At 41.3% G+C, this 15,903-nt stretch overlaps 1 protein-coding gene across 1 annotated transcript in view; it reads right to left on the reverse strand.

Annotated features, from left to right (window-relative positions):
* LOC102369854 (dynein heavy chain 12, axonemal) overlaps window positions 1-15,903 on the reverse strand; it is a gene marked incomplete at its 3' end in the record, with an annotated part of 70,612 nt that overhangs the window by 12,769 nt on the left and 41,940 nt on the right. The window contains exons 25-32 of the mRNA XM_025215571.1: window positions 14,718-14,872; window positions 13,114-13,252; window positions 11,276-11,442; window positions 10,613-10,727; window positions 9,842-10,141; window positions 8,309-8,487; window positions 1,541-1,733; window positions 1,282-1,443 (exon numbers count right to left, since the gene is read on the reverse strand). Coding sequence (XP_025071356.1) covers window positions 1,282-1,443; window positions 1,541-1,733; window positions 8,309-8,487; window positions 9,842-10,141; window positions 10,613-10,727; window positions 11,276-11,442; window positions 13,114-13,252; window positions 14,718-14,872 — 1,410 coding nt within the window. The remainder of the gene's footprint in view (window positions 1-1,281; window positions 1,444-1,540; window positions 1,734-8,308; window positions 8,488-9,841; window positions 10,142-10,612; window positions 10,728-11,275; window positions 11,443-13,113; window positions 13,253-14,717; window positions 14,873-15,903) is intronic.

The following is a 15,903-nucleotide window of genomic DNA, read 5'->3' on the forward strand; positions in this document are numbered from 1 at the left end:
CGGTATGGTACGCTCGAGCTAGAATCAGTCACGGAGGCGTAATGGTTGATTGAAAAGATTATTTACTTATACCCAAGGTGGTCGCGGTGTAGGCTGGTCAGCTTTCCAGGCACAGCTCTGCTTGAGTTCTCGGTGGAGGACTCTAATAGACTCGGTTCCTTGACCCCGGAGTGGTTTAGGCTCCGCGGGTTCAATAATTCGTTCTCACGGAGCAGCTGTATCTCTGTGGGTTACTCGGTTCCCAGGTCCCCCGGAGCTGTTAAGACTCCGTGGGTTCGACAATTGGGTCCATAGGATAGGGATACATCTGGACTGCGATCAGCGATGGGGAGAGGCTAGAGGGTATGTGCCTCGGAGTTGTTAAGGCTCTGAGGGTTTGGTAAATAGGTCCCCTGGAGTTGCTGAAGCTCCATGGGTTCAACAAATTAAACCTCTGTTGCCCTCTTAAGGAAAAAGCTGGGTTCGTAAGGATCAGCAGCGCTTAGAAATCCTTCCGCTCCTTTCCCAAACTCCACGTGCTTTCTCTCTCTCCGACTTGGGCGGAAACTACCCAAGCCTTTTGTACGGCTAGCAAGCCAATAGCTAGCCGCCACGTGTGCCTATATTAAGACTGGCCAATAATGTGGCAGAAATCTCAATACAAATGGTGGGAACTCCTTTACATCGTGCATCACTATAATGCAAAAGGAATGCACTATGCAAAGAAAGCTACAGAACTAGCGGGAAAAGCTCCTGCACGCAGGTTCTTAATTGCAACAGAACACTCCACCGTGCAAAAGAGCTGCAATTTGGCGGGAACATGATTTAGCGATGCTGAAGCGCACACAAACAAGAAAAAACACAACTTTGGGTTGCGACAACAGGGAACCTGTACAGAGGCTCCCTAAGGTGCTCTACTTTACAGCACCACGTCTGACACTTCATCAGATGTGGGTTAAATTTTCACACAGCTGGCCACTTTGAAGTGCTCTGCAGCCATGAACATTTAGCACTTTCAGGGGCCTCATCATGCGGAAAATGTAACTTCTGAAAACACCCTTAAGGACTGTAACAATGTTCAGTAGGAATCATTAAATGAGATGTACTTAGCCAAAGACACTCTCTTTATTAAATTTGTACTATGCTAAATTCTTCATGATAGATCAAAGCAAAAAACCCTCAGTTTAAAACCCATTTTGTTTTAAAATTGTGTGGCAGTGGCTAGTTGATGTATAGTTCCCTTTTTAAAGCTTATTAAGGAAGACTACATTTCAGAAATATATAATCAATTCATAAGAATACCTCCATAATCTCTTGTTTTTCATCTGGTGCAAAAAGGTTGGGTACTTCCCCAGTATTGAGCACACTGTCAATATCTTCCAAAAAAGCTTCTTCTTTAATCTGCGTGTCTGTGATTATAAAAACAGTTTTCAAGCCCTTCACACCTGCATTCTTCAACAGGTTCTAAAAGATAAAATCAGTTCATTCAAAACATTGTACTATCTAGAATACTCCTCTGGAAAATTCAGAAACATATATACACATATGTGGTAATACTTACCTTCAGATCATCCCTCCACTCATTCATACCATAACTCTTAGAGATCTCTGGCTGAAAAACACACATTTTTGCCATGAATGTAGCCAGACGAGTCAAGGACTGACGTCCACTTCCTCCCATTCCAACAAGTAAGGCATTTCCACCTGACTGCTTCAAAATACGGCTTATCCGAGACAAATGTTCCAACACGTACCTAATGTTGAAATACATTAATCATGATGATGACAATGAACAACTTATATATGTATGAGATTTTTCTAAATCAATACATTTAAGTTCTGTCAGGAAGTTAGGAAAGTTGTAAAGAAAAATATGTCTTCCCAACATAAATACAAACACATGACCAGCAACAAACTGATCGTTCAAATCTGTTAAAACTATAACCACTTTACACATATCACCCTCTAGAGATTGGGGAAAGGAAAAAGAACAGGTCTGCATTAAGAGGTACATCAATCAAAAAGAAGGAAATAACAGAAAAGAACCTCCCAGTTCTAATGCACAGTAGTTCCATTACTCATACATTTTTGGTAATGTAAAAACAATATGAATCTATTAGGGAAGGATCCATAAGCAAAAACATGGGACAGTTAAAATATTTCCCACCCCCTTCAGAATACAGAGTATAGCTTATCTGGGAAACAGAGTGAAACATTCTTTGGAAGAAGGCATGGTTAGGTGATCCAACCTCCAATCTATTGCAGAGATGCTGTGCCTTGGAATACACACTACTGCCCAAAAGAAGAACACTACTTATTGAATGACCAATGGAAGAGTAATATATATGACAACTCAAGTGGACCACTATGCTACAATTACTCAAATGTATTATATTAATTTATATTACATGTCACAATAACAGGATTGGATGAAGGAATTGTTAGTGGAATTCTAAATGCATTTTCCTGTGTTAATCTAAAGGAATAAGCATAAACGTGCATATCTTTTCCAATGAAACTATTTGTATTGCCACAGATATCTGCCAATAGGTAAGAGAGATGTGTGTAGACGTGTGAAAGGACAGAGAAAGGCAAAAGGCCACTCCTGTTGCAGAAGTATGGAAGAGATGCTCTCAGACTTTCATGTACCTTTGGGATGGAAATGATACTCGAGTTTGTCTGAGTATTCTAACTGTTCTAATGAATTCTACAAAAGAGGACTGGAAGCTTTTTACTGTCATCTGCCTTTTTAACAGGTGGTTTTATCATCAGCCTAAGCCTTGTCCAAATCAAAATGTTCTCCTTTTACAAGCGGAAGTGGAATTAGATGGATGAAATGCAATACCCTTTAATTTTTTTTCCTTTTAACTTTTAAGTGACATATCACTTTATGTACTTTTATCAGATACTAAGGTTTTAAAATAATATGCTTAAAATATAATAAACTATAAATATAATCATTATCTTTGCATTTATATAACTTTGCATATAAGGTTCCTTAAAGATGGGTTCATATTATTCCCATTTTCCAGATGGAAAAACAGAGACAGTGATTAAATGATTCATTGACATGTGATGGATTAGAAAGTATATTACCATTCTCTAACTTTAGGTCTCAGCTGTAATCAGTAGACAAGAATGTTTTCCTTATGAAAAGAACCACTTGAAGAAAGTAAAAGTTAGTGCACTGGAGCAGGAAAAAAAGCTACTGTCCCACCCTCATTTCTGATAATTTTCTCAACTAGCAGATAAAGAAGCATCTCTACCAATTTACTCCCCCGCCCCAGAAAAGGTCTTGCTTTTAACTTTTACTAAGAGGGAGCAACAATTCCTTTTTAAGGAATGTAGGGCTCATTTAAAATGATGCAAAAAAACAAAATTTTAATAGTATTCTTATGAGCTAACTTTTTTTCTATTATCATCTCAAAGACAATAAATTTTGACTTGTCCTAATTGGACAAAAAATACATCAGAAGCTATGTCAGGATTTTTATATGTGCATTACATTTCCAGATCAATGGCTTAGGCTGCATAGCCAAAATCTTATAGACAAGCTACAGCAGCAAAAATGGACCATAGTTGTGCTGCACCTTAGACTCAGGGTAAAATGAAAGTCTGGAGTCTGCTAGCAAGGACAGAAGGTCCATCCAAGCTTAATGGTCCACTGGGATAGTGTTGTTAAGACATACCAGAGTGAAGTGGCTAGCACCACGTCTGGTTACCTTTGATTGCATGACCAAATACCCATTTATAGCTAAATCAACTGTATATGAGCCCAGAGGAGGGCTAGAACTCATGCTTCCAGAACTGTAGAAAGACACCTGAAGTGCTCTGTCACCATGCACCTGGCTGCAAAATAAGTGGTATGACTCCCCACGAATTGAAGAAGCACCAATGCACCAACAGAGCAGCACTGGAATTGGTGCAGAGGTTTACAGAATGCTACCCCAGAAGCAACTCAGTCAAGGGCCCTCATGACAAAAATATCGTGTCAGTCATCAAACAGCTAAAGGAATAAGCTGCATAAGCTTCCCAATCAAACCACTTCAATTGCCCAAGTATCTGCCAAGAGATAAGACAGATTGGTCTAGACATGTGAAAAGGAAGAGAAAGGCAAGGTACACCTTCTAAAATATAATATGGTCACATTATCTAGCACCCCGAACTACCATATTTTCTCAACTATAAGATGACCCTGATTATAAGATGACTCCCCAATAATTAGATTCTATACATAGAAAATATATAAATTTGATACAATTTTCCAGGTATAGAATCTAATTATGGGAGGTTTGTCTTGAATTTGTCCCCTTCCCACTGCTACAGTGAAGAAAAGAAACCTGGGAGGATATTTAGCGCCTTTGCCCTCTGCTCCCCAGAACTTCTTTCCCCTGCAGGCTCTTCCCCTCTTCCTCACTGTCAGACTCTGCTCTCCCTGAGCACATGGCAGTGAGGAACGAATTTGAAAAAACTGACCTTGAAATAAATACTCATCACTGTAGTAAGTTACACATAGCACATATAGACCTAGTTCACCCTGAATTGATTCATTTAACCTTTTTTGAGGTAAAGTTTTAGCACAGGTATTCCATAAACATATTTTTAACCAGCATTTTGGCACCTACTTATATATAGCATAAACAAGGCTTTTTTTTTTGGCTTTTTTTTTTTTTAAAGGAAAATTTTTCATGTTCCTAGCCAAATCATCCAAATCAATCCCAAAACCACGAGTCATTCAAGAACCATATATGGCCCTAGTACTGGCAAACATCCTCCACTCCCACCTGGGGCTTCAGATGTTTCCAAATCATTTGGCAGGCATCTTACGTGCAGGCCCAAACCCGGAGGCTTGGGGTTTGGATGCCCCCAGGTTTTGCTTGCCCTCAGCCATATGGCTGTAGGAGCAAGCTAGGGAGGAGTCTCCCAGTTCCATAAAGTGGGCATAAAGCAAGATCTTCTCACTGGAAATGGAAGTGGGAGAGTAACTATCAGGGATCCTGGTTTTCTCTGATAAAAGAAATCACAAATTCTCTGATAAAACCCCCAAAATTCATGATTAAAATTAAAAGCCCCCTATAGCACCCTCTAGCCCTGCTGGTGCCCTTCATTAACCCCTCAATAACCCCCCCAGCCCTGCTGGTGCTCCTCACTTGCCCCCAAAGCCGTCCCAACCCTGCTGGTGTCCCTCGCTGCCCCCAAAACAGCCCCCCACCCTACTTGTACCTCTTGCCCTTCCCCACAGCCCCTGCCCCCCACTCCTGTCAGAGGGGACCTCCAGCTGCCAGGTCTATGGGGCCAGGGACCCAAGTCTGCAGCTCCCTGCCCCCAACAGCAGGCAGCTGCAGCAGAAGCAACATGGAGCTGGCTCCCCTACTGCTCTGCCTGCTCAGGTAGGTGCGGGGCTGGCTCCTGGCTCCCCCCAGCCCTGCCGGTGCCCCCCCAGCCCAAGGGGCCCCCAGTCCCCTGCAAGCCCCACTTACCTCAGGCTCCAGGAGCGAAGAGTGCAGCTGAGCTAAGTGGAACTGTGGCCAACTGAGCACCTCAGGCCACGCCCTTCCCCTGTCCCCTTCCCTTCTGGGCAGGGCTAGGGGTTTCCCACCCAGTTTCCAAAAAGATCTTGCAGGCTAGAGCTCCACCAGCCTGCAGAACTGTTTTCAAAAGCAGAGAATCTGTGGTTTTCTCTGCTAAAAGGAGAAATCCATGTTTTCTCGGATAACAAAGGGCAAATCTGTGGTTTTGTCTGTTTTTCCATGGGAAACACAAAACCAGGATCCCTGGTAATTATACATTACCTCTGCCCAAGTACTACCCAATGCCAGAAAAACAGCCATCCCCTGCCCCTGGGAAAATTGCCTTAGTGGTAACAGTACTTCCCATAGCTATCATAAACAAGGCATGATATTAATCCAAAGCCAAAAGGCCCATGATTTACTATATAGTTCACTGGGCTGGGCCCCACCAGGGTCAACAGCATTCCAAGACACGGTGACCCCACAGTTCAGAACTACTCAGTATGTGTGCATTCCAGATACCCCCGACAAAGGATACATGTGCTAATGAGCACCCACTCATGACTGGAACTGAGCATTCTTGTCATGAGCTCTGGGATCCTCCAAAACAATTATATGCAGATAAGGCACAGGGAAATCTGGTCTGGCTTCACCTCATGGACTACACTAATCATATGCGCCAGCCTGAGAGAAGGACTAACAGAGGGATTCTGAGTGAACTGTTTGGGGCCCTGCTTGATGTTTGCTACATGTTTAAGGCTGGTGAAGAAACAGGACTCATTGGAAATAGGAAAGAAAGGTGCAGCTCAGCTGTGGGAGTGAAGAGGAAATCAAAATGTATGCAATGTAGTAGATCACCTAAGCTGAGCGGCAGGACAGCATGGAAGAAGACAGAGGCAAAGATGAAGCAGAAACTGGGGCTGTGGCACATGCACTCTCTCTCCATGTGGGGGCGTGTCGTGCTTGTGAAGGTGGTGTTCTTACCAGTGCTTCTGTACACGGCACTGGTCTTCCCCTCTTCTGAGCGTGTCACCCACAGGATCCAGAGGGCCGTGTACATTTTCTTCTGGGGCTCCAGATGGGAAAAGGTCGCCCAGAAGACCTTGTACAAAGACAAGGGGTCCAGGGGCATTCTCCTGTTCCTGTAGGCCAAGTATATGACCCTGATCTGCAAGCTGGTGATGGATGCAGAATCCAAAACCGCCTGCCTCATGAGATACTTCGTAGGGTACATCCTGAGACACTGGGGAGTATTCACCCCGACCAACCATAGACCGTGGATCTTGGGTGCACCCTGGTTCTACGAGACCCTGAACCAGTGCCACAGTGTGTACGGCAGGGGAGAGCAAGTATTTTGGGCAGAGGGCCGCTTACTGAGTTTTGGCAAGGTATCAAGGGCCGCATGACAGCTAGCCAGGGGCAGATAAATATTAACTTTCTAAATTTTTTAGGGGCCCCATGGGCCAGATAGAATGGCCTGGCAGGCCACATCCAGCCTTCGGGTCACATTTTGCCCACCCCTGGTGTATGGCCTGCAGAACGCAGGCCCAGCGACCATGAGAAACCACAGGAAGATCCAGGACATGGTGAGACTAAAGGATACTACATGTCCCATGGACCTGCTCCCAGGTGACATGTGCCAGGCTGTGTGGAAGCGCATCCACCACAAGGATCTACGCAAAGATCACAAGGACCTGAACTGGTTCATAGCTCACCAAGCTCTACCAGTGAGGGCCCGAAGACATAGAGGGGGCAGTTGGGGAGGCCCAGCTGCCCATGGCCCAACTGCCACATGGCCACTAAGACAATTGACCACCTCCTCTGGCTCTGCACCTGCACCAAGGAGGTAAGGAAAAGGGTGAAGCAGCTCTGTGAAGTGGTGACTGGCGTCAGCTGGCTAACCAGAGAAGCAGCGCTGTATGGGCACCTCACCAAACACTAGGGGAGCCTGTCACTCCGTTTTAATCAGTTTGTGTCCTGCATCAGGAGCGGCCTGTGGAAGGCCAGGAACCTCCTGTTGTACAGGCAAATGGATGCAGAGGTAGTAGGCTGCGTGAAATTGGCTCTGAGCGAACTCCAGACCTACTACCAGAAATCAGTAGTGGAGGATGAAGAGGACGTGGCCAAAGTCACCTGGCACAGAGACATGTGGCACAGGATCATCCAACGTCCCCCGAGTGGAGAGAGGGGCGGTGGCAGCGAAGAAGAGGAAGGGACAAGCGGAACAGAGGATAGCGACAGCAGCAGCGGGTCCTCCAGTGGGAGCTGGAGCAACAATGGAGAGGACACTTGAACTGAGTATGTGACCCCACAAGCGGGGTGGAGATGGAAAGGAAGTGTTGCCTGGTCCGAGGAACCAGGTTTTCCTTATTTGTTTTGTGTGTGTTGCACGCGATGCAGATATTGTAATGGGTTTGGGTGGCCAGAAGGCCTTTGTACGGGTGTGCGGGTGTGGTTTTGTAATGGGTGAAGGTTTTTTTCTTTTTGTGGTGTGATACTAGGAGTGTAGATGCATATAATCTTAGATAGATAGATAGATAGATAGATTTTTACCAAAAAAAAAAATCACCATAACTTGAAAAAGGGGGGACTGCACTCAGTGAGCACTACCACACATCTTATTCGGATGGGTGTACACAGCATGTTTGCCCAATATAGACAATATATTTTATGATCATGCTCAGTGTTGGCTGCATTTAATCAACCTCATAATTGGTTTCCATTACTGATCACATATTGCTTTTAGCAGCAGTTAGAAGACAGACAAAGTACTTAATGCACTTTTCTTATATAAAATAATATAATACAAAATAACACACCTGAAAATTACAAGGTTCATTCTTGTCTTGTGGGTTTGGTTATATTCATCTAAACACTGCTCCACAACATCACTGAACTGTTGAACACTTGGAATTTCAATATAAAGTCTTTCATCTCCTTCAAGGTCAGGGGTCATATAGTCACCAAATACTAAACTCCTAGTATCTTCCTCAGTCACCTATAGTATAAATTTCAATAAATTATAAAGTGAAGTTTAATGATCAGTTTCTTAAGTCAGAACTTTCCAACACAAATTAGATAATAAATAAATGTACACAAGGTGACTGGTGCCTCTTGAGTCAGCAACTGGGGTGGGGTGGGGCCATGGCAGCTGATCCCACTGAGGGGGGTGGTCCCCCACAGCCGATTGCACTCACCAAAAAATGATTTTGCTAGCAGCCCCGCTCCCCGGCCAGCGCTCGCAGGGTGTGTACCGGCACTCCCACCTGCCCTCCTGCCCACCAGCTAAACAGGGAGCGTGGCCTGACAGGGATGCACTGGTGCTTTCAGGGGGTGCATGTGCACCCCCTACACGTCGCCACTGAACGTACATGAAAATGAACAGAAGCTCTGAAATGCATTACATTAGGGAATAGCCAAAATCACTTCATAGTATTATCTATTCCTAGTTTCTATTGCTCCTATACTATGGATGTGTCTACATGAGAAACTAACTGTGTGGTAGCTTATTAACACTGTCCAGTAGTGTGCAGGGCAAAACCCATGCTAATATGCTACTGTGCAGTAGTTTTAGGCTACTAGCAGTTAGCATCACTAAAAAGCCATGCATCGGCACTACTGCACAGTAGCACCAGTTCCTGCTCGTTGATTTAGTACTTGGTTATGCAAGTACCAACTTAATGCACAGTAACTACAGTGCATTAATGAACACATAGATGCATCCAGTATGTAGTAAACATATTTATTAATTCTTGTAACACAATTAACTCAAATTGATTCATATTCTCATACACCAAAATAACCAAGACCTCAAGGGCATCATAAATTAACGCCAGCATGGATGTAGTATCCTTCCTCCTTTTAGGAAATCTGAACTAGAGCCATAAGGTTAGTTCTTCTCCTACACATAAATTAACTGGTTAAAGACAAAAAGGGAGGGAACTTACATAATGAAAAACATCCAAAACGTTAGAATGCAATAACAATTACAGAAAACAAGTTATGATACAATAAGCAATTTATAGGCCAAATCCAAAGAGGGAAAGTTTCTTTATCCATTAAACCAAATTTTGACAGTCCATTAAGAATCTTTATCATCAAATTTCCTCCTGTAGATACCACACTCACAACTGAAACATTTCATTTGGAAAATATTCAAATGAAACAGTTAAACCTTTTCAAACATTTTCTTCTCAATTTTAGGACAAAAATAAATACCAAATTTTATACAAATTCACAAATGTTTCTGTTGACAGGAAATTGCATTTTTTTGGCCAATAATTTGCCTGGCCCTAAATTATGATACGGAAAATAAGGAAAAGGAATGTTACAATGTCAAAAGTAATACTTACAGCTGCACTCCCTTGCTTAAGATGTGCAAAAACTTGGTCAAATCCTTCTTTGAAATGCTCTTTCACTATATCTTTCACCAATCTGAACAACCAGGCTCTATCAGCATCATCAACGAGGCGGTCATAAAATACTCGAAATACTTCATGAACAAAGAGACGAATCATTGTTTGCTTTTTTTCAACTGATTCTTTCTTAATGAGCAAGCAGCCTTGGATAACACGTGAAAAGTCACGCAGATTGAATGTATAATGGGATTTGGCTGGTGTGGGCAGCAGGTTTTTCATGGCTTTCTTATATACCTTAAATATGAAAAACAATGAACAAAAAAAGATCTGTAGATCATATTTTTCCAATAACAGTACTTTACTTTTCAATAGCCTTGGATACAAGGAATTAAAAAAGCACCTTGAAAATATTCAACAACCCTTAGAGTAGGCCTGTACGGTAGACATATTACAAATCTAAATCCACAAATGTAAGGTACAACAAGTGTAAACGAACTATACATAGAAAACCTGTAGCAGAGCTAGTATTACAATCCATGCCTCTTGTTCCCAGCTCTGTACTTTAACCACAAGACCCTTTTTCCTCTTGTGAAAGACTGAATCATAGAAAATGTCAGTTTCAGATCTTTATATGCTGAATCACCTATATTTTGAAACAGATTATTTAATTTCCAGAACTCCAACATAATTGGGAAAAGCTATATGAAATCCCTACACCGTGGATCAAATAGTGAAAAAATAGAATGTTCATGAAGTTCTTCTTACCTCTAAAGTACCACTGACAATCTGGTTTCCAATTGTGAAGAATTCAGGGGCGAATTCATTATTTCGGAGGTAGAAGGCTACTATGGTAGAGAAGATACGGACCATAGTTTCATCACTAAAGGAATTAATGGTGCAAATGTTGAAGTGTCGCAGAAACCGAGATGTAACAGGATTCCTTCCACCACCTGGAGGTCCCATAGCAGCTATCAGCTGCACATCAACCAGTGTAATTTTAGAAGTATCCTTTAAATCATACCTTCAAAACAGATTGCAGTGCAATATTTACACAATTACAACCACAGAAGGTAGTTTTAAATGTTAGACATACCTAACATTACATATTATTTTAGATATGCTACTTTAGCTTAAATTAAGACAACTATGTCTATGGACTCCAGTTAATCAAGGTGAAGCTTCCTTTGGGTTCATGAATTCAGCTGCATGATTTCTCTGTGTATAACTAAGGTTTTAATCATTACTTTTAACTTTGGATACACAAACCATGGGATGAAATTCATACATGAAAGCTAAAAAGATGGCATTTGGAAAGTTATACAATTGAATTTTTTTTTGTTTTTTGTCTTTAGTTCTGGAGATTACATTTAAATAAATGAATAACATAACAACAATTTACTGAAAATTTTAGCTGTCTTGAATAATTACCAAATTCCATGATCAAAAAACTGTCTTAAAAGTTCAATAGGAGGCTGAGCTCCATATTTCTCCAAAGCAGGCATATTCATATCATCCACAAAGATGACACACTTCTTTCCCATAGGAGGGCCAAATACTCCTTTACGTCTTTTGTCTAGCCTGGCCATTATAATATTCTACAATGCAGAACAGAAACATTTACAACATGGATTTAATATATAGGTCAACCATATTATATTAAAAATAGTGTACTGTATTTTAAATTTTTCACAAACATTTATCATTAAGATGCTGAATTTGTAAATATATATGTAAATATATTTTTTCATATTCTTCAGTGTTATTCTACATTTATTTGCTGAACTTATTGAAATAATATGATAATGTTTTAATTTATTTCTGATTTCATATTTGCCTGCCAGCTGACTTCAGGCTTTTTTAAATGATGAAAGTCAATAATGCACTTAGGTGGCTCTGCTAGATCAGAAGAACAGTCAGAACACCTCACTGGAACGAGCCCTCAGTTTTTCCAGACCTTGATTTCACAATTCACTGCTTGAAATTGGAGCATATGCCTGCACCCACACAAGCTCCCCTTAGAACATCCATTTGTAGTTAATTACAGATTTAGGACCTAAATTTAATCATGTCAAGGAAACCACTCATGAAAGATACATTACAGTACTAACTCAGGGCATGACCACACAGGGAAACTGAGCTGTGGGGAAAAAGAAGTGGCTGCTGACAAGTAATTACTCGAGATTTAGGTGGGACTTCAACATGCTATAATTACAGAAAATATACAATACCTCCAGTGACAGAGAAAACAGTTAGGTCAAAGTTTCACCAGCATCTACAGCTGCACATGCAATTTTAAAGCTAAACAACATTAATCCTACAAAAGGATCCACCCACGTGGGTATTATTCAGGCAAAACGAGTCACACGTGGAAATCCCTTTACAGCATCAGGACCAAAGCTTTTATATAACAAAAAGCTGTCATGTGTGTATGTACCAATAAAGAACCTTAGCTAGAAGCCTACAGTAGACATTCATTTTGCCCAGTCAAACAGATTGCACACATACACCTGAGTTTTTGTGATGATAGAATGATTAGATATAAAAGAAACAAAGCACTTGGCTCATAAAAACTTAGATATAAAAATCACTGGTACAATTGTAGTGTCTGAAGATGTGGTTGTAAATATGGACATTTCCAAGTGTTTATCAACATTTCAGCAATGTATTATTATCCAAAAGCAAAGAATAAAATAAAAAATACCAGGTTGTTTTAAAAATAAAATGAACCTCCCACCTTAGTGTTCCATGTAGCTATATCTTCCCTTTTAATACCACAGTTTATCTGTGTTGAATAACAATAAGTTATTATCTGATTTTCTTATTGTTTTATATTTTTTCCAAAACAAATAATTTTTATTTCTTTAAATTTTAGATTTCTAAAACCAAATCCCTCTGGCAATTCTTATGATATAACAATAAAAACATGTGTTTGATAAATATCAATTAAGCATTAATAGATTCAAACTTCCAAATTAAATCAAGCCACACATTTACCCACTCAGGCAAAAGCTTGGGTAACCAAATAGGCTCTGCATTACATCATGAAGATTGACAAAAGGAGCTGTGAATTCCAGAGCTAAGTGCAATGAGTACCTGGTTCATTATTTCACTGACCTGCCAATACTGTACTAACATAAAAAGACATCACAATAAAAATACCTTAGAACGAAGAGCCAAAGTTTGTCAACTGAACAAATCCCATATAAACTCACATTTGGCTCAAAAATGTATATACAATCTAATGCAAACTATCTGTTCTTACCAACCTGGGTTTGATTGGCACTGGTCCGTGCTGAAAAATTAATGAAGAATGGAAAGTAGCACTCCTTTTCCAAATTATTCATTAGCTTGTCCTTTACATAGACAGATTTCCCAGTACCTGTTGGTCCCACTAAAAGCAATGGTCTTTGCAAAAACAATATACAATTATATTAATCTATCAAAAGCAAAATGGACAGCATAGAAAAAAATTATAAATCAAATATACCACATAGAAATTAAACACTAGGGGCATCTTCACACATGTGCCTGGAGCAGGGAACACTTTAATTAAAGCAGCTCCAAGAGCCACTCTAATTAAAGCACCTGTAGAGTCTCTTGTATTCAGTATCCCGTGCTTTAGTTGGTGCACCCCCATGCACTTTTGAAGTGTGGGGACACTGAATACACGAGATGCAGAGGCTGTTGGAGTGCACTAATTACAGTGCGTCAGAGCAGCATCCCCCACACATCTACAGGCATCTAGAACACTAGAAATTAAAAGCTACATTATTTTGTTCTGCTTGTAAATACAGCTTATTTTTAAAAAGACCGATGATGATTAACTTCTGTTCTTCATTATGCACCCAAACAACTCCACTAACGTGAGAAGGCGTTTAAAATAAGCCTGGTTACTGGTGTATAAATGAGAATAGAATTGTGCAGCTTATTCCCTCTAAGATAAATATATATGGTCGGAACTGCATCTCAATGCATTTACAAAGTAATCCTATTTTGGCATCCTTTAAGTCTAACACCATGACAAAGTAGTCAGACAGCCTTTTCTGAATGTTTCTAAACTGCAAAAAATGTTACCCACTGGAAATAAGACACTAAAAATATCGATCTGGGATTTCCAAAAGGATTTGTATAACTCCCTTTGAACGTTAACGGGTTATGGACACTTAACTCTTTCAAGTTACAATGAAAACTCCTGCCATAATCAAAATGCCACTAATGACACATAAGCATAGCCCTTCTCAACAAAGGGTGTCTGATACTGGCCAAATTATGACAATTCCTGTTTATCTTGAGGGAGGTCATATCTGGAGGAGAAGGGACAGAGTGGAAGAATAATTCTTCTGCCTCTAGGTACTGAGGGGGAAGGAAATTTCCCCTAATAATTTTAAGAGTTATCATGTTGCAGTTTCTTGCTTTAGAAACCTTCCCTTGATTCCTGTGTATTTCATTCTCTAGCTCTGCTCATTGTTGGCATAGCTACTGTTTAGCTTATGACTAATTTAAGACAAATTAATCATCACATTTCATTAGAAAAGGCAGTAAGATGGTTTAAAACCTCAGCAGTAATTCTAAAAGCATTGTAGAACACTGTAGAATGAATATATTTTTTAGAAATAATAATATAATGGAGCAATAATAATATAATGCTGGGCCATAAGAAGTTTAATACTTTTAAAGTGTATTAAAAGGATGTAACCAGTTGCATTGAAGGCTGTTTTATGTACACAAAATGGGTCAAGAATATTCTAATATTGACAAACTCGGATCCTGATCTGAAAAATACTGATATGAATGGAAATACTCTTTAGATAAGGCTTTATAAACAAACAATTAAGTTATTCACGGTTTTACATGGAATAGATTTTCTTACTTTCCATAGGTGATGCATAAGTCCATTAAATAGGTATATCTGACTGTATCTATTGTTGGAACGATGATATCTTGAATCTTAACACTTTTGTTATCACTATATTTAATGCTTTTAATGGATTCATTCCAATGTACCCAGCGTCCTCTACCTTTCAACTAAGAAGAAATATAGATTTTAAGTAGTGTGAGAGGTTAGTGCTGACAGACATAATATAGTACATGTAAAAGGTTTTCTCTAGCACTTCATTCTTTTACATGTGAAGGAAGTGAATACGCTTCTGTGATACTTAACATTTTCCTCACTGCATTTGTAATAAGCAAACCTCACAAGCTGTGCCACTCAATTAAAGTGAATATTTAAAATTCAGACTTCTGTTTTACCCCTCCTTATACAAGGTGCTTTAAAGGCATAAACAAAACACTTAGATACTTTTAAAAATGATATTTACATCCCTAATGTTTGTTTAAGCTCCTCCAAATATATCTGTTAAACAGTTAACCGATAGCACATACCAGGTTTAGTGACCTGCAGCAGAAACAGCCCCAGCCCCAGCCCCAGCCCCTTACGTATGTCTTCACTGTGCTCCAGCCCCAGGCCACTTGCAGGGTGCTACTTGCAGGGGGCAGCAGGTGCAGCTAGCCATTAGGGGATGCTGCTCAGCTGCAGAGCCAAGGCTTCCCCTTGACCCCACGAGCAAGGGCTGGGGCTGGGCTGGGAATGGAACTGGAGCTGGAGATCTCTCCTGAGCCTAGATCCCGCTGCCACAGGAAGGGTTTGGGGGGGGGGGGGGGGAAGGAGGTGCCAACCACCCTCAGGCATCAGGCGGGGCCTTCCCGCTGCAGCAGCAAGACTCCTGACCCCACAATGGGTCTGCCTAGCCCCCCTGCAGTGTTGGGGCCAGGTAGGGCGACAGGCTTCCTGCACCTCCCGCTGCACCTGTGCTACTGCGGCCCAGACATGGAAGGCTCCTCTGTGCTGCTGGCACAGGACCTCCCCAACTCGGCTCAGGGGAAAGGGGGTCTAGTCCCAGTGGTGCTGCATCCTTCCCCCTCCCGCCTGTGGTGCTGGGGGTGCACAGAGACTGGCTCAGTCCTGATATGGGGCTGGGCACATGGCTGGTTCGGCCTGAGGAGGCGCTGTGGGAGCTGGAGCAGGTAGCACCAGCTGGCTGCCAGTCCCTCATGCA

Source organism: Alligator sinensis, unplaced genomic scaffold, assembly GCF_000455745.1.
Source record: "Alligator sinensis unplaced genomic scaffold, ASM45574v1 scaffold1273_1, whole genome shotgun sequence".
NCBI lineage: Eukaryota > Metazoa > Chordata > Crocodylia > Alligatoridae > Alligator > Alligator sinensis.